The 24,821-nt window shown below is 49.8% G+C and overlaps 1 protein-coding gene across 7 annotated transcripts in view; it reads left to right on the top strand.

Annotated features, from left to right (window-relative positions):
* Nucleotides 1-24,821, top strand: part of TANC2 (tetratricopeptide repeat, ankyrin repeat and coiled-coil containing 2) — a 296,571-nt gene that overhangs the window by 133,320 nt on the left and 138,430 nt on the right. For all 7 annotated transcript variants that reach the window (XM_068166407.1, XM_068166408.1, XM_068166403.1 and 4 more), the window contains one exon: nt 22,318-22,428. In XM_068166407.1, coding sequence (XP_068022508.1) covers nt 22,318-22,428 — 111 coding nt within the window. The remainder of the gene's footprint in view (nt 1-22,317; nt 22,429-24,821) is intronic.

Below are 24,821 nucleotides of genomic sequence, written 5' to 3'. Positions count from 1 at the left end.
TCCCTTGGGAGCAGCCATTAGGATTGTGAATTCTTCCTTGTCTGCAACTTCAGTGAATGGTGAAATACTCTTGATGCCAATTGTCATTGTGGGACTAAACAAGCTGAGATCCCTCTACTTGTAAGCTTTAATTGTTTCTTGTTTAATGGTGACAAACCCAAATTAATAATCGCAGCCCTCTGGGACTGTGCAGTCTCCAAACTGCTGCACTGACTCAGCTGGGTGTGAAGTGAGAGGTGAGGGGGCAGCTGCTGTGGGGGGTGAGTGCTGGGGAGAGGCTGGCAGCTCTTTGTTTAGATGAAGCAGTCAAGGGGAAGGATTTGCAAAAGTTTGGATTTCCTTGGTGAGCAGAGCCTCTGAGCTCCAGCGCTGCCTCAGCTGTGGCGCAGTAGCTGCAGCTCTCTCGATCCCAGGGTGCTCTCTGAACACACAAAATGGAAAGCTTCTGCTGAGGGTTGGGTGAAATAATCTGGGGTTCCCCTCTCGTACAGCATGGGCCCCTCACTCCAAGAAGGGCATTGAGGGGCTGGAGTGTGTCCAGAGAAGGGCAACAGAGCTGGTGAAGGGTCTGGAGAACAGGGCTGGGGAGGAGCAGCTGAGGGACCTGGGGTCGTGTAGTCTGGGGAAGAAGAGGCTGAGTGGAGACTGAAAGGATGTTGGGGTGAGGTGGGAGTTGGTCTCTTCTCCCTAGTATCAGGTAACAGAATGAGAGGAAATGGCCTGAAATTGTGAGGGGAAGTTCAGGTTGGATCTCCAGAACAATTTCTTTGCAGCAAGAGTGGTCAGGTGCTGGAACAGGCTGCCCAGGGAGGTGCTGGAGTCCCCATCCCTGGAGGTGTTCAGGAAACATGAGGGCATGACACTTGGGGACGTGGTTTAATGGCCATGGTGAAGGTTGTACTTGAGCTTTGAGGTCTCTTCCAACCAAAACAATTCTGCCGTTCTATGGAGCAGAAACCTGGCTATTGTTTATAGCAAGCCATGGCACCTGTGCCTGAGTGTCTTTTCCTGCTGTGCTCTATCTGGAGGTGCTTGAGGGGCACTGCCAGCCTTGCTTGCAGAGCAGGGGCTGCTTGCAGGTGAATTTGGGGCTGCTTTTGCTGTGTGTGTGTGGGAGAGGTGGCTGGATCCCTGCTCGGTGGCAGTGTCGCTCAGGCAGTCAGCCACCTGATGGTGCTGCAGTTTGGTTCATCTCAGGCTTCCTGCCATAAAGCCTGAGGTTCTCACCTGCACTGAGCTGCTGCGTGGCCTCCATGGGGCTCACCGGTACCCTCATGCTTGGCAGGTGCCGGGCTGGGACGTTGTTAGCAGCCTGCCATTTCCCCTTCCTTGCTGAAAGGGGAAGAATGGGGATTATTTGTTTGAAATCACTCCCTAAAACAGGTTGTTTCCTGGTGTGTTTGCACAATGCTCCCAGGGCAGCCAGGTCCTGGCTGGATGTGATTGTGCCTGTGGTGATTTGTGCTGGCTGCTTCGGTCGGAACAATGAAACCCAGCCGAGAAGGGGATGCTGCAGCTTTAAAGCATCCAAGGGCTCTCAGCCTTTTAGTATAAATTGTTCCCAGAATCCATGTCACAACTCCTTATATGGGGCTGCTTTTTTTCCTCACGGTTGCCATGACAACAGCAGCACTGCACCATTCATCAGCTCTGGTCCTGGGCTGCATTGCTAACCCTTCGGCTTACTCCGAAAGGCTGAGGAGAGCATCAGTGGCTCCTTGGCTCCCGTGCTCTGCACCGTTCTCTCCCTCTTCTGCCAGCACTCTGCTCGAACAGCAGAGCAAATGGAGCTGCGCCACAGAGAGAGACCATTCAGATCCTTCCTTTCCCCCCCGAGGGAGGCGTAGAGGCTACATTTGCTGCAGCCTTCCGGAAGGGAAGGGAAGGCTCTTTGATGCCGAGAGACTTGAGGAAGAGAGAAAGCTCCGTGTCTGGGAGCCCTTCTGAAAGCATCTCCCAGGCTGCTCGCTGGGGATGGAGGAGATGCAGGAGTGATGCTCGTTAGGGGCAGAGGCACCGTGGGGAGATGGTTGTGCGTTTGGGAGCGGAGCCTTGACATCAGCAGCGGGAGGTGTCACCTGTAACATCATCCTGACGTTGGGAGCAGCAGTATGGAGCGAGGGGTGGACCAGAGGAGGGTCCTCACTGAAGTGCTGCTCTCAAGGCATTCAGTCCCCATGAATTAAGAGGCTCAGGCAGCTCCTGCTGCGGGACCACACGCTCCCAGGTGATGGGCAGAGGACACGGAGCCTTGTGAGTATCGGGACGGTTTGCCTTGCGTGGACTGTGATGTGAATCGCGTTAGGTGTTCCTCAGCCTCCTCCAACTCCACAGGAAATCCTGGAGAGAGAAGAGATTCTGGTGCTCCTGGTTTCCAAGGAAGCCATTATTGGAAGGGTTTTAGTGTGGGTGAGGGTTGTGCTGCCTGGGTTATTTTTCTGGCAGTTGTTGGGGGAACACTTTTACATGATCTGAGCTGGTCACCCGCTTGCTAGGACTGGCAGAACCCCACACACCGAGTGGGGGAAATGCCACTTCTCAGCATGGCTAAATGGAACTGCTGAGGAGGGAGCTGAAAATTACTACAGATATCGAATGGGGTTTTTTTTGGGGGGTGGGGGTGGTGTTTCAGATTTTAGAACAGTGGGCTTGAGAGAAGATTTTCCTTCTGTATGGGAAGATGCCCCCAGATCAGACCTGAGCGGGTTACAACACCCCTGTGTCGAGGGAGAGAGATGTCCGCTCCTCACTATAGAGCAGTGAGGTTTTGAATGGAGCTTCGCCATCCAGGGCTGCCAGAAGAAATGCAAACAAACAAACAATCATCCTCGAGGTATAATTGAGGAAAAGCAGTTCAAGTGCCTGCTGCTGGGTGTTGCATCTGATTTCTGAGGGGTGTTGTGCTTAAAGTCGTTGGTGTGGGGCAGGCGTCCGCCCCTCGGGGTATTTCTGTGTCGCACCGCTCGCCGCGCGCTTGCATTTCTGTTCAGTGCTTTCTTTAGCTGTCACACTGTCAGCATGCCGTGGAGCTGAAATTCCTGGGTGTCATGTAGGTGTGGGGGCTGGATCTGAGGCCCACTCTCGGCTTTCTGAGCTCCACAGTGATGACAAGGACCGAGGTAGCTGTGAAGTGCTGTTTGGATTCGGGGGTGCTCAAGATGCGTGGTGTATATTGTTTTTTTTGGGGGGGGGCACACGCCATCGTTAATTTTCTGTTTAATTCTCCTTGATGCATTACAATCTGTGGCTCCCCAGAGGTTCAACAAGTAGGAAACTTGTGTTTTGTCAGAACCATTGAGTTGTCCCTTTAAAAACAGAACAGCAGCCACACACACAAGCAGCATTTCATTGTGGCTTTGGCACTTGCATTGCTTGGCACTTCAGCGTGGCAAACCCTGAGCAGTGAAACCTGCTGGGGAAGGAGGACCCACTTTGATTTGTAAAGATATGTGCTGATCTGAGTATATTTCTTTATTTTCCTGGTTTTGCCCATTCTTACTCATTTTTTGGGATGCTTCCCCCATTAGTTTTGGACTTGTGATCTGCTTTGGCAGCTTAAATGGCAACCAGCTGGGCTTGCAGAAACAAAACAGGTGGATGGCTGCGTCTCCGTGGTACCCACAACTGGGCATTTGCCTTGCTTAAAGTGCATCCATCTTCATAAATCAAACCTAACTTTCTGGGAAATGGGGAGACTTCCCACTTGGAAGTTTTTGGAAGCTCTCTGCAATTTCACAGACTCACAGAATTGTCAGGGACCTCAAAGATCACTCAGTGCCAACCCCCCTGCCGTGGGCAGGGACACCTCCCACTAGGTCAGGTTGCTAGATTCAGTTTATTCTGAATGAAACCAGGTGCTGTGCTGAAGGCTTTTCTCCTGGTCAGCTGTCAAACTCGTGGCATTTCTGCATTAATTTGTGGATAGTTTGGCTGTAATAACGGAGGGAAGGGAACAAAACCCTCGGCCTACTGTAGTTACTGGCTTTTGAAAGTCACTAACCAGTTCCAGCATGGATTTTCCTGCCTGCTGCTTACCCAACAAACCTAATTCTGTCTTGTTTTGACACCCAACTACCTTCCATATTGACAGAACAGGAATTGTCATAGAGACATGCAAAGAATCCCACATGCTTTCCCTCACTGTTTGTGTGGGAGATGGCCTGCCAGGCCTGCAGAGCCTTTAGGATTTGCTCTTCCCCGGGGCTTTATTTTGCAGCGAGCTGTTGAGCTGCTCAGCCTTGCATAGAGGAGGGGGTAAACGTGTCACCACAGCTCCAGAGCTGGGAAGAGGTGAGAACAGCTTTTAATTTCAGGTATTGGTGTAGATGCTTAAACAAAGGGAGAACCCCAAAGGTTTGTGTAGTGCAGAGAACATCAGAAAGGCAAACAAAAGAGCCCTCAACTTCCAGGGCTGCTCAGAAGCTCCGAGCTGGAAGCCTGTCCTTATTTCACACTGGTGCTGCACAAAATGGAGCATCTGTCACGATTACACTTCTGGTGTGTGAGAATTTGAATTTTTAGACACAGCTAAGAGGTTTCTATAGCAAGAGAAGGTGGTGTAGGAAGCCTCCTGTGGAGTTAACTCAGGCCATTGCTCTTCCCCCTGCTACGTCTTTCCTCCTTCTGCTTCCTAGAGCACGCCCTCGAAGGTGTTCTGTGCACTTGGCCACGCTGCTCCTGCTGAGCAGAGGGCATTTCACAGGGTTCACTCTTCTGGAGTAAGCCTCATCTCTAGCTGAGCTGCTTGTTTGCTAAGGAAAAGCCCTCACCCTCAGCTGGGCTGCTTGTTCTGATCCTTTGCTGCATCTCTAACAATGAGACAACCTGGTTTGGAAACTCTTCTTCCTGAGTCCTGAATGATCACCCTGTGTTGTTGAGCTGGGTGACTTTTGTCTGAAGACTGACCATTGCTTTTGCAGAAGTCCATTTCTGATGTGGTCTGTATCTGGTTGCTTTAAATTGTGTGGGAAGCTTTGGTCAGGCTCACCAAGGCTCAGGGTGTTAGCACTAAGTTTGGAGTGATGCCACTCATTAAGTGCAGCACGTGTACAGCATCCTGCTGGGGTCACACACTGCAGAGCTGCATGCTGGGTTTTCATCACAGGGCCCTGACCAGTGCCTAAACCAGACAGAAAGCTGAGAATTGAATCACAGAATCATGGAACTGTTGAGGTTGGAAGAGAGCTTTGAGATCAAGTCCAAAAGCTCACCTAGACCTCACAATCCCTCCACTGCCACTGAACCACATCCCCCAGCACCACATCCAGTGTCTTTTAAATCCCTCCAGGGATGGTGACTCCACCACCTCCCTGGGCAGCCTGTGCCAGTGCCTGAGAACCTTTTCTGTGGAGACATTTTTCCTAATAGCCAACCTGAACCTCCCCTGGCACATCTTGAGGCTGTTTCTTCTTGTCCTGTCACCTGTTGCATGTGAGAAGAGACCAAACCCCACCTGGCTCCAACCTCCTTTGAGGCTGTAGAGGGTGAAGTTATAGAAATTGATTGTTGGCTCTGGACCATTGCTTTGGCACTTGCTATCTCTTCCCTTGCTCTGTGGTTACTCCCCTGCAGTAGCTATTGGTGTTGTGTAATTCCATTCCTGGACATCTTGCTGACAAAACCACATGCACATGATTCGGAGCTGTAGCAAAGGTGCCCCTAGCCCAGGCTGTATTCCTCCACACCTTCATGCCTTCTCTTGCCTGGCTGTGGTTCCTGCACCTCAAGACGCTCAGTGGTACAACCCACCCCTCTTCCCTTGCACTTCATTAAGAAATAACATATTGTTTGCTCCCAAAATAGGATTCCTGGTTTGTTTCCAAGTACATATTGTGCCTATATGCTCCTGAGCGAGCTGATTTCTTATTCCAGCATCAGCTTTTTTTTTAACCATTCATCAGCTTTTTTTAACCATTCAACCAGTCAATCCCTGAAGTACCCTGCAGGTCTGAACTCCAGCTGCTGGGCCTCAGGTTTGTGTGCTGCATGTGGAGCTGGGCAATGTGGGGGTTGTTTTTTTGTCAGCAAAGAAGGATCCATCAGCTAAATGAAATGAGACAAGAAATGAGCCCAGGTTTGTTTTCCTGTGGCCACACTACCACTTCTGACCAAAACACAGCCAAACCCCAACCAGTATTTATGTGGCTCCATACCTTTGTATTAGTAAAGCAGATACTCAGGGTCCTGCTGTGGGCCATGTTGTACCTGAATGTCACCTTTCTCACTGGAGATCACTCCAGTGAGTGTCCAATTCTCAGCTACCCAATTGAAGAGCTCCAGAGAACTGCTGGAGAGAGTCCAGTGGAGGGCCATGAGGATGCTGAGGGGCCTGGAGCATCTCTCTTATGAGGCCTGGGGCTGTTCAGCCTGGAGAAGAGCAGCCTGAGAGGGAAATCTTCTCAAGACTCAGCACGAACTAAAGGGTGGAGGTCATGAGGATGGGGCTGGGCTCTTTTAAGTGGTGACCAGTGGCAGGACAAGGGGAAAGAGGTGCAAACTAGAACCCAGGAGGTTCTTTTCTCTGAAGGTGCTGGAGCCTTGGAGCAGGCTGCCCACAGGGGTTGTTGAGTCTTCTTCTCTGGAGACTTTTGAAACCTTCCTGGACATTGTGATCCTGGGCAACATGATCCAGGCAAGCCTGCATTAGGAGAGGGGTTGGACCTTGTGAGGTCCTTTCCAGTCCCAATTATTCTGTGATCTTGCAGGACCCACAGGTCTGGTCCATGTCTTCCGTAGTCTGAACCTGGCTGGTGCTTGTGCTGGCTGCCCAGGTGCCTCTTCCTTTGGGACTGTCTAGTGCAGGTGTTGAGACTCCTGATGAGCTTTGGGAGGCAGCTTGGCTGAAGATGACAATGTAAACATCTTATTTCTCAAGTGATTCTGAGAGGGTCCCTGTTGGCTTGTTGAAGGAGCTCTGTGTCTAACAGCAGCTGCAGGTTGCATTGAGCCTGATGCCTCACCACGTGCTACTTCAGGTCTTGGTGGTGCTTCAGGATGTTTTAAACACACAACTGCAATTCCTATATGCTCTCCCTCTATCCCCCCAGCTAGAAAAGATGCTTTGGGAATCCTGTTCCCAAGCCAGCCTGGTTACATAGGCAAGAGGCCTGGCAGTGGGCAAAGCACATTTGCTGAGGTATTGGAGCATTTCATGGAATCACTGAATGCCTTAGGTTGGAAGGGACCTTAGAGATCATTTGCCCCAACCTCCCTGCCACGGGCAGGGACATCTCTCAACTAGACTTGGCTGCTCAAGGCTTCATCCAGCCTGGCCTTAAACACCCTCAGGGAGGAGGCATCCACGACCTCCTTGGGCAACCTGTTCCAGAGTCTCATCACCTGAGAGAACATTACTGAAGAACTTCCTAAGAGTCTGTCTCACCCTACTCTCCCTCAGCTTAAATCATTCCCTCTTGTCCTGCCTCTACACCTTCTTATGAAAAGTCCCTCTGCAGCCTTCCTGTAGCCCCTTCAGGTGTTGGAAGGCAGCTCTAAGGTGTCCTTGGAGCCTTCTCCAGGCTGAGCCCCAGCTCCCTCAGCCTATCCTCATAGCAGAGATGCTCCAGCCCTTGGATCATCTTTGAATCGTGTGCCCAAGTCAGCCTGGTCACATAGGCAAGAAGCCTGGCAAAGGGAAAGGCACATTTTCTGAGACAGCAGTGTTGCCTCTGGTCCCTTCTGAAGGGAGATTGTAGCCAGGAGGGGGTTGGTCTCTTCTCCCAGGCAAGCAGCACCAGAACAAGAGGACACAGTCTCAAGCTGCACCAGGGGAGGTTTAGACTGGATGTTAGGAAGAAGTTCTTAATAGAGAGATTGCCCATTGGGATGTGCTGCCCAGGGAGGTGCTGGGGTCACCATCATTGGAGGTGTTCAGGAGGAGACTGGATGGGGTGCTTGGTGCCATGGGTTAGTTGATTAGATGGTGTTGGATGATGGGTTGGATGTGATGATCTTGAAGGTCTCTTCCAGCCTGGTCTGGGCTATGCTATTCCTAAAAGCTTTTCTGATTTCTTGTGTTCTGCACACAAGAGAAATGAGTGCTGTGGATCTCTGCCTGCTGCTAGAAAGCAGACAGATCCTTGCTGCCCACTTAATCGGAGGGCAGGTTGTGTGGCAGGGTGGGAGTGACCAGTCCACATTGGCTCCTAGTAAAGCAATCAGTGCTCCAGAACACATGGGCTGAGCTTGATCTTGTACCATCTTTGTTAGCAGCTTCTGTCAGAAGACAGAAGACATTCATGGCTGGATAAATCCATTGTTGTGCTGAAACCTTCCTTCTGGTTGCCAAGAAGCCAGCCCTGCTGCGAGTCACCACCTGAGCCTTGCACAGCCGATGTGTTTATACACACCAGGTCGAATTTCGCCTTTCATCCTTTGCATCCAAACACTACTTGGAGTGCTGGGCTGGAGCTTGGTTTCAGCAAGAAGAGGGTTTTGCACTCTGAATGTTTCATTACTTGATAACCATGCAGTTAGAGCTTCACTTCAGGTCACGTTCTGAAGCTAGGGTGCCCTTGGTTTTACGATGTCAGACACTGTGAAATGGAAGGAGAGGAAATGTATTGGTCAGCCTCAGTCCATCTGGGTTGGCAGATGTTGATTTAAGCCCAGCATTGTTCTCTCTCAGGGCTTTCAAACTTCACCTCTTGAGAAAACAAAGACTTGTTGATGTACCTTTGTTTTCAGCAGGATATGGTTGAGTACCACCTTAGTTCACAGAGAGGTGAAAGATGGGGACTGCACTCTTCTGGTGTTGCCTCTTTGATTCTTTTACAGGGTTTCTGTGATTATTTGGTGGTTTTTGCCCTCCAGAAATGTAACACAGTGAAGTTTTTTTATATACATTGGAGCACCTCCCCTATGGGGCCAGGCTGAGACAGTTGGGGCTGTTCAGGCTGGAGAGGAGAAGGCTCTGGGGACACCTTAGAGCAGCCTTCCAGCACCTGAAGGGGGCTACAGGAGAGCTGGGGAGGGCTTTTTACAAAGGTTTGTAGTGATAGGACGAGGGGCAATGGTCTGAAGCTTGAGGAGGAGAGATGTGGACTGGAGATTAGGAAGAAATTCTTTCCAGTGAGGGTGGTGAGACACTGGAACAGGTTGCCCATGGAGGTCGTGGATGCCCCCTCCCTGGAAGTGTTCAAAGCCAGATTGGTGGAGTCACCACCACTGGAGGTGTTCAAGAAACATGTGCCCATGGCACTTTGGGACATGGCTTGATGGCCATGGTGGTGTTGGGTTGATGGTTGGAGTTCATCTTAGAGGTCTTTTCCAAGCAGCATAATTGTGTGATTCAGATGGCAGTGATGGCCATGGGACCAGGAGGTGTGCACAGATGCTGAGTTACTGTTGCTGGGCAGGCTCTTGTTTACAGCTTCCTTAACACCAGGCCTCTGGAAAGTGCTTCTCAGGAAATCAGGTCCTGAAAAAGGTTCTGATCTTTCGAGGGCCCTTCCAACCCCTAACAATCTGTGATCCATTAGCCCAGCACTGCCAGGTCACCACTAACCCATGGCCCTCGGCACCACATCTCCACAGCTTTGAAACCCCTCCAGGGATGGGGACTCCACCCCTGGGCAGTCTGTTCCAGGGCTTCCTCCCCCTTAAGGGTTGTCAAATTGCTCCTTGTGGGCAACCTAAATCTCCCCTAGCACAACCTGAGGAAATTTCTTCTAGTCCTATCACTTCTTCCATGGGAGCACAGAGTGAGGATGGATTAGCTGTGGGCTTTGGGGGGTTAACACCTCTGGCTCCAAGCTTCTGCATCACAATGGGCAAGAGACTGCACAGGGCTGTTCCCATCCTCTTGTCTGGTGTCCACTCTACACAAGCTGCTGAGCTCAGTGAACCTGATCTTCCCATTCCTGAGGGCAGGACAGCAGTTAATAGCCACAGCATGTCCTGAGTGCTCCTGCAGCACCACAAGCATAGCAACCGCGTTGGTGGGAGGGGGTAGGAGAGCAGTGATTCTGAACACCTCCTATCTTCTGAACACCTCCTAGCTGAATGTGGCTTCCCAGCTACAGGGTGGGCTTCAGATTTTTGTTGGAGTCAAATCTCAGTGTAAATAAAAACAAGAGAAGGGCTTTGCAAGAGAGGAGAAGGTGTGCTGCCAGGAAGATCAGCTTATTTTGGAGATGGATTTATTACACTTGCTCTTTTCTGCTGTGGGAAGACTCTGCACTTACAGTAAAGTGGGGTGGGGTTTTTTTGGTTGCTTGGTTGGGTTTGTTATTCTTTCCTAATGGCTTGAGATAACTTCACCTCTGTAAAAGCTTCAGGCAGGTTTTTACAGCCTGATTTGTTCAGTCTGTACAATTGCAAACTTCCCCTCCCTAACAGAAGTGTTGGGGATGCTGCAGCAAGCAGGCATTTTTGTCCCCAGATTTGTCTTACATTCAGCTTCCTACAGAAAGGAGGAAAGTTGTTTGCTGCAGCAGTTCTTTCATTAATTTCTGGTTGGTTATTTGTTTTTTTCCTCATGAAATTTTAGCTTGAAATCAGAATCAGAGAATTGTCAGGGCTGGAAGGGACCCCAAGGACCAGCCAGTTCCAAACCCCCTGCCATGGGCAGGGACAGCTCACACCACAGCAGGTTGCTCACAGCCACCTCCAGCCTGGCCTTCAGCACCTCCAGGCAGGAGGCTTCCACCACCTCCCTGGGCAGCCTGTGCCAGGCTCTCACCACCCTCATGGGGAACAACTTCTTCCTCACATCCAATCTCAATCTCCCCACTTCTAGTTTTGCTCCATCCCCCCAGTCCTCTCACTCCCTGACACCCTAAAGAGTCTCTCCCCAGCTTTCTTGTAGGCCCCCTTCAGATACTGGAAGGCCACAATAAGGTTTCCTCAGAGCCTTCTCTTCTCCAGACTGAACAACCCCAACTCTCTCAGTCTGCCTTCATGGCAGAGGAGCTCCAGTCCTCTGCTCATCCTTGTGGCCCTTCCCTGGACACCTTCTAGCACCTCCAGATCCTTCTTGTAATAGAGGCTCCAGAACTGGCCCCAGAGCTCCAGCTGTGGTCTCAGCAGAGTGGAGCAGAGGGGCAGAATCCCCTCCCTGGCCCTGCTGGCCACACTTCTCTTGCTGCAGCCCAGGCTCTGCTTGGCTTTCTGGGCTGCAAGTGCACACTGCTGGCTCATGGTGAGCATCCCCAAGTCCTTTTCTTCAGGGCTGCTTTCAAGCCTGGCACTGCCCAGCCTGTATCAGTGCTGAGCCAGGCTTTCTTTGGGAAACAACAAACCAGTTTCTTTCTAAGCAGTGAATTGATGAGGCTACCTCTGGTTTGATTAAAGTGACCAAGCTCTTTACTGCTCTCTTTAGAGTAAATGCTCTTTACAGTCCATCCAGGTCCTTTTTGGACAGTTGCTCTCCTTTTTTCATGCCAGTGCCATATGAGTCACTGAGCTGCTGAAAGCAAAGCTCCAGGTTAGTAGGAGAGTGACTGGGAGTAACGGATTCAGCACTCATGTTGTGCTGCAGTCTCATCTGTTTTGAATTTAACATGTAATGAAATAAAACTGTTGGGAGAAGGGATGTGAGGGGCTGAGGAATACTTTCCCCTCCAGCTCTGTTCCACCCCATCTCTGCCATTTGGGAAGATTCTTTGGGTGTTTGAGCAGATCTTCAGTAGCCTTAGGGTGTAGATGCCACGAGTCCACGCTCCAGACCCAGCTCCCTTCTTTTTCACTCTGGGTTTCTTCAATATAACCAAAGCCTGAAACCTGAAAAGGCAAACTGACTGCATCCAAAATCTATGACAAGAGTCAGTGGGTGAATTGCTTATTTTGGGAACAAGATGACTTAGGAAGCTGGAGCAAAAGATGCTGACTTCCTTTCTCTCCTTTCATCCTCCTCCTCTTACACAAGTTTCCACCTTGAGTCACACACGAGGACTTGCTACTAACAGAGGCAATTTTAAAAGACTTTAGAAGATGCTGAAAAGAAGAATTTTAGATGGGGACTGACATGGAGAAGTCTACTACTGTGACACAGCTCCAAGGAGTCAAAAACAATCTGACAAGTTTGGGAAGATGAAAGTACCATATCCTCCTCCTGCCATGTCTATATGTTAATTAAATAACTTGCTGCTTCTCAAAGCTGCTTCCCCTAGGGGGATAAAGACTTCTTGGCAGCCCACATTGGAAATAAACTTATCTAGGGAAGAGAAAAGATCCCCCCCCCCCCCCCCCTTCTTTTTGGGAATCATTAATAGAAGCAACTTTCTTCCTAAAGGCTTGCCAGAGTATTCCAGGCAACAGCTGCTCAACACATTCACACTGGGATGCTCTGACTGGCCTGAGCTAAAACTAAATCATTTGGGCTGACCTGGCAGAGGGTTGGTTTGCTGTCTGCTGGCTCCAGCAGTGAGAAGTTTGGTAACAGATCTCTGTGCCATTTTACCCTGAATGACAGAAAGAAGTTGCACAGGAATATGCAAAATAGAACCTGAGCTCGAGTTTGTGCTGGAAGGGCAGACTCACACAGGTTTGTGTTTGAAGCAAACTTGCTGCCTTTGTGAATCCCTGGAGGTGTTTGCAGCCAGGCTGGATGTGGCTCTGAGCAACCTGCTGTAGTGTGAGGTGTCCCTGCCCATAGCAGGGGGGTTGGAACTGGCTGAGCCTTGAGCTCCCTTCCAGCCCTGACAGCTCTGTGGTTCTGTAACACACATGTTTATTGTAGACAAGGCTGTGCTGGGCATGACTGAGCACCTCACACAGAAACCTGCAGTGTTTAATTCTGTGTCTATTTAAAATGCACACAGGCATTTGAGACCCAAGTTATTTTCCCCTTTGAAAGTTGATTAGGAGGCAACCTGTGCCAGTGTCTCATCACCCTTACAGTAAAACAGTTCTTCCTTATCTCCAGTCTCAATCTGCCCTCCTCAAGCTTCAATCCATTGCCCTTCATCCTGCCACTGCAAGCCCTTGTGAAAAGTCCCTTCCTGGCTTTCTTGTAGGCCCCTTTCTGTTACTGGAAAGTTGCTCTAAGGTCTCCCTGGAGCCTTCTCAAAGCTGAGCAGCCCCAACTCTTGCAGCTTGTGCCCATGGGGGAGGTTCTTCATTCCTCTGATCATCTTTGTGGCCTCCTCTGGGCCTTCTCGAGCAGCTCCACATCCCTCTGACACTGTGGGCAGCAGAGCTGGTCTCAGGATTGCAGAATCCACTCAGCCAGCAAAGGTTGTTCCTTGTTTTTACCAACTAAAACCCAAACCAAATCATTTTCAGGAATCATAGGCAGAAACTTAATGTTCTGTAGTCATCTTGGAGTTTAAAGAAGAGCTTTTACACTAAGACACTTGGTGATAATTGCTTCTTTTAACTCCTTTCCCATTAGTGCTCTTCCTTCACCAGCTCGCTGGACTCCCTTCCTGCTTCAGTTGCTCCATTCCTCTTTCCACCTTCATTTCCTTCTTTTTTTTTCCCCTTTTTGTTTCAGCACCTTATCTCCTAAACTAAACACATTTTCTGCAAGTTTTGGAACCAGGCTGATGTTTCCAGACAGCACATTGTTCTCACTTGCTGCTGCGCTCTGCCCTCCCCACGATGCTGCGATAAGCAGGCGATGAGAGGAGGGAAGCTTTAGAAGTAAATAGAAAAGCTTTTATACTCTCAAATGACACAAGTGGAGGGGGGAAGCTGTTACACAATGATTTGTGTGGAATAATGCTGATCATCTAAAGAAGGAGGGGGGAAAGCTGTTACACAATGATTTGTGGGGAATAATGCTGATAGCTAAAGAAGGGGAGGGGAGAAAAAAGCTGTTACACAATGATTTGTGTGAGATAATGCTGATAGCTAAAGGACCAAAGGAGGATGCTGACCTCTCGTTTCACTGCTTGAAACAATTCTATAGTCCTAAGTTTTCATAGAATGGCTTAGGTTGGAAGGGACCTTAGAGAGCCGAGGTGGCCTCATTGTGGCCTTCCAGGATCTGAAGGGGGCTCCAGGAAGGCTGGGGAGGGACTGCTCAGGATCTCAGGGAGTGATAGGACTAGGGGGAATGGAATGAAGCTGGAGGTGGGGAGATTCAGGCTGGAGGGGAGGAGGAAGTTCTTCCCCATGAGAGTGGTGAAGCCCTGGAATGGGTTGGCCAGGGAGGTGGTTGGGGCCCCAGCCCTGGAGCTGTTTAAGGCCAGGCTGGATGAGGCTCTGTCCAGGCTGATCTAGTGTGGGGTGTCCCTGCCCATGGCAGGGGGGTTGGAACTGGCTGATCCTTGTGGTCCCTTCCAACCCTGACTGATTCTATGATTCTAGACTGGGTCTTAGGATGAAGTTCTTCATGCTATGATTCTGTGATCATCTTGCCCAGCCTCCCTGCCATGGCCAGGGATGCCTCTCAACTAGATTTGGACCTTTCTGTGTAAAACTCCTAGTTACACACTACTGATGTATTAGTGCCCCAGCAGAAACCATCCTGGGCTCTGGGATGGTCTCTTTGCTTTTGTTTTTTGTAATGGCTCTTCCCTCAGCAAAATCAAAAGACATCAAAAGAGTCCTTTGGGATCAGAGGCAGCGCTGAAAGGCTCTGTCCCTGGCGGGTTTGGGTGAGGTCCAGCTGTGTTCAGTCTGACAGTTACTCCTTCCAGGAGCTCCATGGATCAATAGCACTGCAGCACTTAAAACATTTGAGTGTGAGGGAGACGTTCAATAAAATCCCCTCTCTGCAGCATTACGTAGCCATTGGGCAGGCTCCAGCACGTGAGTCAGCCCTTGGCACGGCAGCCGCGGCGACGGAGGAGCGGAGGGAGCGGAGGCTGCGTGGAGCTCCCGCTTCTCCCCTCCTTAAACACAACTTTGCTGAGGTTTGCTCTCAAACCACTGCTCTGGCTCTCCCCATCACAGCCCAGCTTGGGCAGGATTTGGGCTTGAGTGTGTTTTGGGTACAAGCAAGGGCTGTGAAGATGCTGAGGGGACTGGAAAGTCTCTCTGATGAAGAAGGGCTGAGGGACCTGGGGCTTTTTAGCCTGGGGGAGACTGAGTGGGGATCTGCTCAATGCTTGTGGGTGTCAGGAGGAAGGGGCCAGGCTTTTATCAGAGATGCCCACAGACAGGACCAGGGGCAGAAACTCGAATACAGAAGTTCATCTAAACAGGAGGAGGAACTTCTGTGCTTTGAGGGGCGGTGGAGCACTGGAAAAGGCTGCCCAGAGACTCATTCCAAACCCACCTGGACACAATCCTGTGCAACCTGCCCTAGGTGATCCTGTTCTGGCAGAGGTGGGGGGGTTGAAGTCAATGATCTCCAGAGGTCCCTTCCAACCCCTATCATTCCATGATTTCTTCCCTGTCCATAGCCAGGCTGGTTTCTTGAGTATCTACACAAAGGTGCAGGGCTGTGTATGTTGCAGTCAGAGCATGGCATGAGCTCAGAGCTGCTGAAATTAACTGCCTGAAAAAACACTCCTTGTTCAATCAGGTCATTAGATGTTAATAACCCTTTCTGAGTGAAACATTCCTTTTGGAGCTGAAACTGAATTGAGTAGCTGGAGCCTTTTGCTAATCCCTGATAATTTCCTTTCATCAATGCCTTTTAATCTAAAGAAAGCCTTTTTTTCTAATTAAAATATGAACTCATCTATAAATGATGTGACAAGGAAATGGTAATGGAGAGGCTGCAATAGAATTGGGAAGCTCAAGAGGCTGAGCTGCAGCACAATGCTGGGGGAGATAACACGATTACTCTGAAAGAATCAACACACCCTGGGTTTTCTTTGGTTTGTTTGTATTTGCTGGGAGCTGAGGTGGTTGATGGTGATCACAGCCAGCACTGGAATTGATCCCAGTGCTCCATGCAGATCACAGAATCATTCAGGCTAGAAAAGATCCTTGGGATCCTCGAGTCCAACCATTAACCCTGCTCTACAAAGTTCACCATTAACCCATATCTCAGCACTGGTTAGGCCACACCTTGAGTCCTGTGTCCAGTTCTGGGCCCCTCAGGTTAGGAAAGATGTTGAGGTGCTGGAAGGTGTCCAGAGAAGGGCAACAAAGCTGGGGAGAGGCCTTGAGCACAGCCCTGTGAGGAGAGGCTGAGGGAGCTGGGGCTGCTTAGCCTGGAGAGGAGGAGACTCAGGGATGACCTTATTGCTCTCTACAACTACCTGAAGGGGGGTTGTAAACAGGCAGAGGTTGGTCTCTTCTCCCAGGCAGCCAGCACCAGAACAAGAGGACACAGTCTCAGGCTGCGCCAGGGGAAGTTCAGGCTGGAGGTCAGGAGGAAGTTTTACACAGAGAGAGTGATTGCCCATGGGAATGGGCTGCCTGGGGAGGTGGTGGAGTCACCATCCCTGGAGGTGTTCAGGAGGAGACTTGACAGGGTGCTTGGTGCCATGGGTTAGTTGATTAGGTGGTGTTGGATGATAGGTTGGACACAATGATCTTGAAGGTCTCTTCCAACCTGGTCTATTCTATTCTATTCTATTCTATTCTATTCTATTCTATTCTATTCTATTCTGCATTAGAATGTGCTGCCCCAGGAGGTGGTGCAGTCACCATCACTGAAAGTGTTTAAGAAGAGCCTGGATGTGGCACTCAGTGCCATGGTTTAGTTGATCAGATGGTGCTGGGTGATAGGTTGGACTTGATGATGATCTCAAAGGTCTTTTCCAACCTGCTTAATTCTGTATTCTGTTCTGTTCTATCTCCAGGCACCACATCTAAACAACCTCTAAGCACATACAGAGTTTTGACCCAACCAGCTCCCTGGGCAGCACATTCCAATGACAAACCATCAGCAGCTCTTGATAGCTGAAGTGGGTTTTGTGTTGTAGAGCCACACAGCTCTCCTGTACCACTTGTTCCATGAGAGAGCATCAGTGTGGGCACACAGTGGGAGGAGTACTGTGGATTGGGCTGTTGGGGCTTGTTCCTCAGTGGACATGCTTTCCAAACACTTAGAACCTCTGTTTTTAAGGAGACTTAAGAAAAGCCACTCTGCAGACTGCCTGACAGCACAGCTTCCAAACCAGGATTTCCCTAGGGTTTAGCAGGACTTCATTGCTGTCCTCTGCAATGTGTTCCAAGCACACCTGGCTGTGGTGTTAGGAGACAAGGTTATTTCTCCTCTGTCACCAGATGAAAGGAAAGGGAGCATTCCCCACCTCTGCTGGTGAGGAAATGTTGGGACTCAGCAGGTCTTTGGATTTGGTTGCCTCTATCTTCCATGGTATGGCTCTGAAGCTGCCTGTGGGTTAATAATCAAGAGGCCAGCCTGAATGCCAGATAATGCAATTCTTCCTTTTCAGAAGGTTCTCTCAAATCTGTGCTTTTCAACCCAAATACCTTCTATACCTTTCTCAAAACTGGTTTCTGTTCCTATTTGTTTGGAGACTTCAGCCTCTGGTGACAGCAGAGTACTTCCAGTGTCCATGTGGATTGGAACTAGATGATCCTTGTGGTCCCTTCCAACCCTGACTGATACTATGATATTAAGGAGAACTAGCATGGAAAGCAAGAAGGAAAGAATTGCTATCTTTGTCCCCACTGGCAGGCAGACCACCTGCTGCAGGAGGTGCCATAAATGAGCCATCTCATTACAGTTTCTGAATGCCTGCCCTGCTAATTGTTATGCATTAGGTGGTTAATTCCAGCCCTGGAATTAGCATTGCTTCCCTCGCCGGAGAAGTTGCTGTCAAAGTCAAAGGAGAATTTTACTTGGACTGAGGGAAGGATTTTCAGCTTTGCTCTGCTGGCTAGGATTCTGATGGGGATTAATCTGGCTAGAAACTGCAGGATCTAGCCCCCAAAATGTGCAGTGTTTGTTTTAAATCACTTCTCTGACTGGTTATGTTCTGACATCAGCAAGTTAGTGCTTGTGTGACGCCAGCACCGTGCTTGTCATGAGTTTGGGAGCAGGACTGGCCTGCTGAGCCAGGATGGACCACTGCTATCAGCTCCTGGGCCATCAGCAGTGACCAGGCAAGGGACACAGTCTCAAGCTGTGCCAGGGGAAGTTTAGGCTCAAGGTGAGGAGAAAGTTCTTCCCTGAGGGAGTCATTAGCCGTTGGAATGTGCTGCCCAGGGAGGTGGTGGAGTCCCCATCCCTGGAGGTGTCCAAGAGGGGATTGGATGTGGCACTTGGTGCCATGGTTTAGTTAGTCATGAGGTCTGTGGTGACAGGTTGGACATGATGATCTTTGAGGTCTCTTCCAACCTTGGTTAATCTGTGATTCTGTAATCTGTGATTCTGTGACAGTGTTGTCCCTCCAGGCTGCCTGTGAGCAGTGTGAATTTTCTGAATCAGAGTCATAGAACCATTTTGGTTGGGAAAGACCTCTAAGATCATTGACTCCAGCCATCAGCCTAAGACCAACATTGCCACTAAACCATGTCCACAGCCCTTCTGGGCAGCCTGCTCCAGTGTTTTGTCAACCTCACCGTGAAGAAGCTTCTCCTTATGTTCCCATAGAACCTCCTCTGCTCCACCTCGCCCTTGGCTGCCCCTTGTCCTATCATTGGACATCCCTGAGCAGAGCCTGGCTCCATCCTCCTGACACTGCCCTGTACATCTTTATCAACAGGAATGAGGTTGATAAAGGTTGATAAAGCCCCAGCTCCCTCAGCCTGTCCTCAGCAGGGAGATGTTCCACTGCCTTCAGCATCTCTGCAGCTTGCTCTGGACTCTTTCAAGCAGTTCCCTCAGGTGCTTCTTGAACCGAGGGACCGCTGGAAAGATCAATGCTGTCCTTCGATGTTGGGCTGCAAACCAGCAAACCAAATTGCTGAATTCATGGCATTTCCCTTTTGTTTTGGTTTGGTTTTCTCCAGTAGAAAACTTAATGCCCCAGTATGAATCTGTCAAGATAATCTTCCCTTGGACAGGCATCAGGAGTGCTTAAATCTTTACGTGCAAATCCTCCTCTCATGTAATCGGGTTACGTAGGAGGGAGGAGGAGGTTTTGTCTTTTTCAGGTTCAGAAGAGCTGAAAGGCAAGAAAAGGAACTGCTGCTCTGTGCCTTTCTCCTGCTCTGCACTTAGACTGAGATGATTATATTGACTCGAGCCTCTCAAAGTAAACTCTTGTCTTGAAGTCACGTTGACATAGCCTGGCTTGTCTGGTGGCAGCACGCTTCTGAAGGCCGAAGTCACGCTCTTTAGGGAGCAAAAACATAAACACTGGGAACTGACACATGTGGCTGAACTTGAGCACAGTCAGCATTCACCACATTGTTAACAGGAAGCTCTTCATTGCCCTTAAAAGAATCATTGGGTCATAGAACTGTTCTGGTTGCAAAAGGCCTCTAAGATCATTGACTCTAAGCAACAACCCAACACCACCATGGCCACTAAACCAGGTCCCCAGGTGCCACGGCCACGTGTTCCTCTAGGGATGGTGACTCCACCACCTCCCTGGGCAGCCTGTTCCAATGCCTGACCTCTCCTGCAGGAAAGAAGTGTTTCCTAATATCCACTCTAAATCAACTCTGGAAGAAGAGTTAGTGAATTGGAGCAAGTGAGTGAACTGACAGGGTGATTGCTTCTGCTGTTGTAGGTTGGTGGTTTGCAGAAGGCAGGAATGCATTAGGCAATGAGAGCAGCCCCACAGTGAGGCAGAAGAGATGGAGAAATGAGATCACCACTGAAAAGGAGATCACTGTCATAGAACCCTAGAATGGCTTAGGGTGGAAGGGACCTCAGAGATCATCTACTCCAACCTCCCTGCCATGGGCAGGGATGCCTCTCAACCAGACTTGGCTGCTCAAGGCCTTGTCCAAGCTGGCCTTGTACGCCTCCAGGGAGGAGGCATCCACAACCTTCCTGGGCAGCCTATTCCTGAGTCTCACCATCCTTGTACTGAAGAACTTCCTTCTTAGATCCCATCTCACCCTACTCTCCCTCTCCCTTATGAAAAGTCCTTTTCCAGCCTTCCTGTAGGGTCCTTTGAGGTGTTGGAGGGGTGTGAGCTGACTGTTAGGTACTGAGCCATCAAAACATGCAGGTTTGGCACCTTCTGGTGCTACAGAAAGTGGCATAGTTGGTACCATCCACCCTTTCTTTGGTCTTTGAATGTCTTCTTCCTCTTTGGGTTAGTAACTCCAACAATCTTCAGTGCAGCACCTTCTGGTGGCAGCCCCATTGCACTCCTTAGCATCCCCTCGCTATGAACACCATGGCTTTGTGTGTCAGAGCAAAATGAGCACTGCCAAGTGTCACATTGGGTGACTGATGGTCCTGGTGTTCACCAGAGATGTCAAAAGAGGGAGCAGACAAACTGTTTGTGATCGATCTGATCGCAGTGCCTGTTGCTGGGACTGTGAGAGCATCTGAAAGGCTCAGAGTTGTTAAAACCTCCATTACAGTTTAATTCAGTAATTGGGCCGTGCAGGATTGTTACTCTAAACAGTTTCCATGCCATGGTAATAATCTCCTCAATATTTATGTGTTTTCATTACATCACTATCTGGCACAAGATCATTACTGTGAATAATTTTTTCACTGCTGTTGGCCAATTTGCAAGCTGATAAAGTGGGGGGGGGGAGTGGAATTTTTTGGGGGGTGGGGGGTGTTTGCTGTACTGTTGACTACTGTTAGCTCTGGCCAGCCTGATCTAGTGTGGGGTGTCCCTGCCCATGGCAGGGGGGGTGGAACTGGCTGATCCTTGTGGTCCCTTCCAACCCTGACTGATACTATGATACTGGCTTGCAGCTCTTAGCATCAGGTTGTGTCTGTGAGCCAGGCTGCGTGTCTGTGAGCTTGGTGGTGCGGGGGGAGCCGGGGGGCTTCGGGCTGCCCTTATCTCACATTCCTCCTGCCAGGCATGGCTCATGTTACGCTGGCCCCGTGGGCTCCGGGGGGAAACGTGCTGTGAACACATCTAGCATTCAGCCAGGCTTTTCTTCTGCTAGCCTGGTACCTTGTTTTTTCCCCTCGTCATTTCAGGCCTCCTGGGATGGATCATTAGAGTCAGGAGGGTGTTTGGCACCTCCAGAGGGGGACAGGGTCTGCGTCCTTGCCTGTGTTCTGCTTCACCAGGACTTGCTACTGCACAAACATTCTCTAACCTTTATCTACCTTTTTCCCTGCCCACATTTTAAAAACTCTGATGGTCATTTCTGTACCAGCCCAGGTGGGGTTAGTCTTTCTGCTTCCTCCTCCTCAGGCTTGTGAAGCCTTTCCCAGCTGCTGGCCACCACCCTGGCTGCCTGCAGGCTCCTTAAAAGCCAGCGATTTATTGCTGCCTGCGAGGTCATCGCTTGACCGGCTGAGCTTTTATTACAGGAGATGCATGAGACCAAACATTGTGTGTTCCCACCCCCCCCCATCTTTAGTTTCAGATCCCAAATTGAATTTGCAGGACAGAGAACTATAAATATAAATTATGTAAATGGAGGCCATTCTGCTGGAAGTCAGAGAGGCATGAAGCACGCTGACCCACCGTAGCCGGCTCTGGAGTGAGTGGCTTTCAAATTAGCCTTGCACTTTAATGGGCATGTGAGTTTAGCTTTGAAATGTAATACAATAACCTCTGCTCATAACTGCCTCACTAGCTCTGTTTCCTTGGTCTGGCAGGAGTATCTGTTTGAAACCTGTTGACTGAATGCGCTGTGGTCATTATTTGATTGCAAGCAAACGGCAGGCAGGATTTCTTCTCTCCTTGAATTCAGCCTGTTCCAAACCTCCACACAAACCCCTTCGTGGTGTGGGGTTTGGTGTTCTGATCCTGAGTGGTCAGTGCTGCTTTGTTACAGTTTTACCTTTTCCCCCCTCTATTTAAGTCTCTTGAATCTTTGCTGGATCAAAGTGGAGTGCTGGCTTGGGGGCTGATTTTTGCTGCTGTTGTTTGGGGCAGCGTTTGGCTTCGCTCTGCTCCTTCGTGTCGGACACCAAATCTCTTTGGTCAGACGTCCTGGGCGTTGGGAAGTGGATATTTTATCTTCAGAGGAAACCAATTACTGCAGGCAGCATTTGTGTGTTCATTTGAGATATTTATAGTGAAATCTCTTCCAACCCTGATGTGGGCTCTGTGTACCTCGCTGTGATCTCAGCTTCCCTACAGCTGCTCGATCCAGGCCCATTTGTTTCCCATTAAAATATATATTTAATAAAGCAGGGGAAAAGGAAGCGTTTAAGAGCATCAGGAATGTGCCTCAGTATTTGCACACTTTTGAGGGGCTGTGCAGTTTGAAAGCTTTAACCAGAGCCATCTCCTTTGTAAAGAATGTAGATAATTTTTTTTTCCCTGGCAAAAAGCAAAAAAAAAGGAAGGGGTAACCTGATCTGGGTCTGACAGTGTCGTTTCGTTAAGTGCTTCCATCTGGTGCTTGCTCTTTCCCTTACTCATGACCTCTCTTTCTCTCTCCCCCCTCCTTCTCCTTTAGCCCCTTTGAGGAAAGCAAAGTTTGTGGAGAGCCCTCGAATCCCCGAGTCTGAGCTTGGCTCCCCGACACTTTCTTCAGCACAGAAACTGGACGTTGATGCATACTGCCCTGGTAAGCTGCATGCAAAGGCTCTGCCTTAACGGAGGGAGAAGAGGCAATGCCAGCCCAGGAGTGTTTTTAAGTGTAGTAGGGCTCCTTTTCTAGATGCTTGCTTGGACCTCCCCCAGCCAGGTTTCACTGACTTGGGCACTAGGAGCAGCATTCAGGCTGGATGTGGGGAGGAGGTTCTTCCCCAGGAGAGTGGTGAAGCCCTGGAATGGGTTGTCCAGGGAGGTAGGTGAGGCCCCAGCCCTGGATGAGGCTCTGACCAGCCTGATCTAATGTGGGGTGTCCCTGCCCATGGCAGCGGGGTTGGAACTGGCTGATCCTTGTGGTCCCTTCCAACCCTGACTGATTCTATGATACTATGATTAGTTTCTAGCTGATACCCAGTGACGGTTGGGACTTGCAGCCTGTGCGTGGCTGCTCTCCCCTCAGAATAATTGAGAAGGTCTAGAGAGTTGCTCTTGAGAAGATAAAAATGATCCACTGAACATACTACTGTAAATTTAAATGCTAATGCTGGTCTTCAGAGAGGCTGAATAAACTCAGCCTCCAGGAGCAGCATGGACTCCACTACTGCAGAACTCTGGGACCTCGTTTACCTGCATCCCAGACTTCCCTTTTGATTTGCTGTTATTGTTATTTTTGTTAAAGAAATAGCTTCTAATTTATATATCCTGTGGTAATTGCTCTTAGAAGTATACATCTTGCTTGAGGCCTCTGCTTGGAACATAAATAGAAGTGGGCTGTGTCCCTCCCTGGCTCAGCCCTCTGTGTGTTTGATGGCTCGGGCAGGCAGTTGCATAAATCCCTCAGAGCCCAGGCAGCCCTGCTGCAGCTGGGTGAGTGCTGGGCAAGCTCGAGAGAGCTGCAGCTTGCCACCAGCTCCCTGTCCTCACCCAGATTGTTCCTAATTTGGAAGTAGTAACCTGGGGGGGTGCTGCTCTTGGAGGAGGCTGGGACCAGCATCATGTTAAAGCAGCAGTGAGTGTTCCAGTGGATTTTGTGCTGAATTCTGCAGTTTTCTTCCCTGGCTTTTCACAACCTCACAGCAATCTGAAACCATCATCTGAACTTTCTACCTTTACTCCAAGTTAGTGCTGCTCACCAGAATCTTCTGTGGCAACTCTCTTGGTCTCACTTTTTTCCCTTCACAGAGGTCCTTTCCAACCCAGACCATTCTAGGAATCCCAGTGTGGTGGGAGGTGGAATGGACCTCTGAAGGTGATCTGGTCCAAGCCTCTGCCAGAGCAGAGTTTTCCCCTGGTTTTTGATGTGAGGGCACCTGTGTTCAGGATGGGCTTTGGATGGGGTAAAAAGATGTTGACTCTTTTGAAGTGCCCTATAAATATCTGACATCTTCAATCTGTAGCTACAGTAGAAAAGGTCTTGTGAATGGGTGAGCCTCTGAATTCAGGCTTTTGTTGCTTGCTGTGGATGGGGAGCTTGGAGGGTGTGCACAACTGGAGGGATTGATTGAATGGTGTCCAGATTTTGAATGTGGGCTTGCTTTAAGTATTGTGTTTGAAAGGGGAATTGTCTTAAGAATGTAAAAAGACAGTCCCTGTGCTGGGAAGTGCCTCCTCTGAGGCTCTGGTGGCTGTGCAAAGTGCTCCTTCTTTTGCAGTCACCAGCAATGACAATTGCAGTTCTGCTGTGGCAGCCCTTTCTTCTTTCTGAGTGAATGGCTTCCCCTCTCATGTTTATAATTGTTGATAATTATAAACTTCTCATGATTGCATCTGCAGAGAATGCCAATTGAATTGTAAATTTGGCTTAAAAGGCACAGATCCCACACTCCCCTGTGTAGCAGTGGGTCTCCCAGCCCTGCTCGCTTGTGTGTCTCTCCCCTTGCTGTGGGGTTTGGAAGGGCAGGGCTCCTGCCAAGCCCAGCCTCGGGCTCTGACAATGGGGTCTGTGGGTTTCTTGGCTTTTGATCTCCTTCCCTTGCTGGTCTGAAAGGAAAAGTGGACTTTCCTCCTGCCTTGAAATGTCATTAAAGCATCATTAAGGAAGGGAACTGCAAACACAGGAGGTTTCACTTAAACATAAGGAAAAACTTTCCTGTGATGGGCACTGGAGCAGGCTGCCCAGAGAGGTTGTGGAGTCTCCTTCTCTGGAGAGATTCCAAACCCACCTGAATATTGGGGCTCTGGGCAATGTGCTGTGGGTGACTCTGCTTTAACAGGGGGCTTGGACTGGGTGATCTCCAGGGGTCCCTTCCAACCCCCACCATGCGGGGATTCTGTGGAGGGGAGAAAGTGAGATCAGGAGAACTGATGCTGAACAGCTCTGACTTGGGCTAAAGGTAGAAACTTCAGCTTATTGGTTTCATGTTGCTTCTGACTGCTACAGTGTGAAGGGGAGCAGCTTTCTCCATTGTGTCCATGTGTGCTTGGTGG

The sequence above is a fragment of the Melanerpes formicivorus genome, unplaced genomic scaffold (genome assembly GCF_026170545.1).
Source record: "Melanerpes formicivorus ecotype bairdi unplaced genomic scaffold, bMelFor1.0.p_v2 SCAF_100, whole genome shotgun sequence".
Taxonomy (NCBI): domain Eukaryota; kingdom Metazoa; phylum Chordata; class Aves; order Piciformes; family Picidae; genus Melanerpes; species Melanerpes formicivorus.
This window is presented reverse-complemented; position numbering and strand designations above follow the sequence as displayed.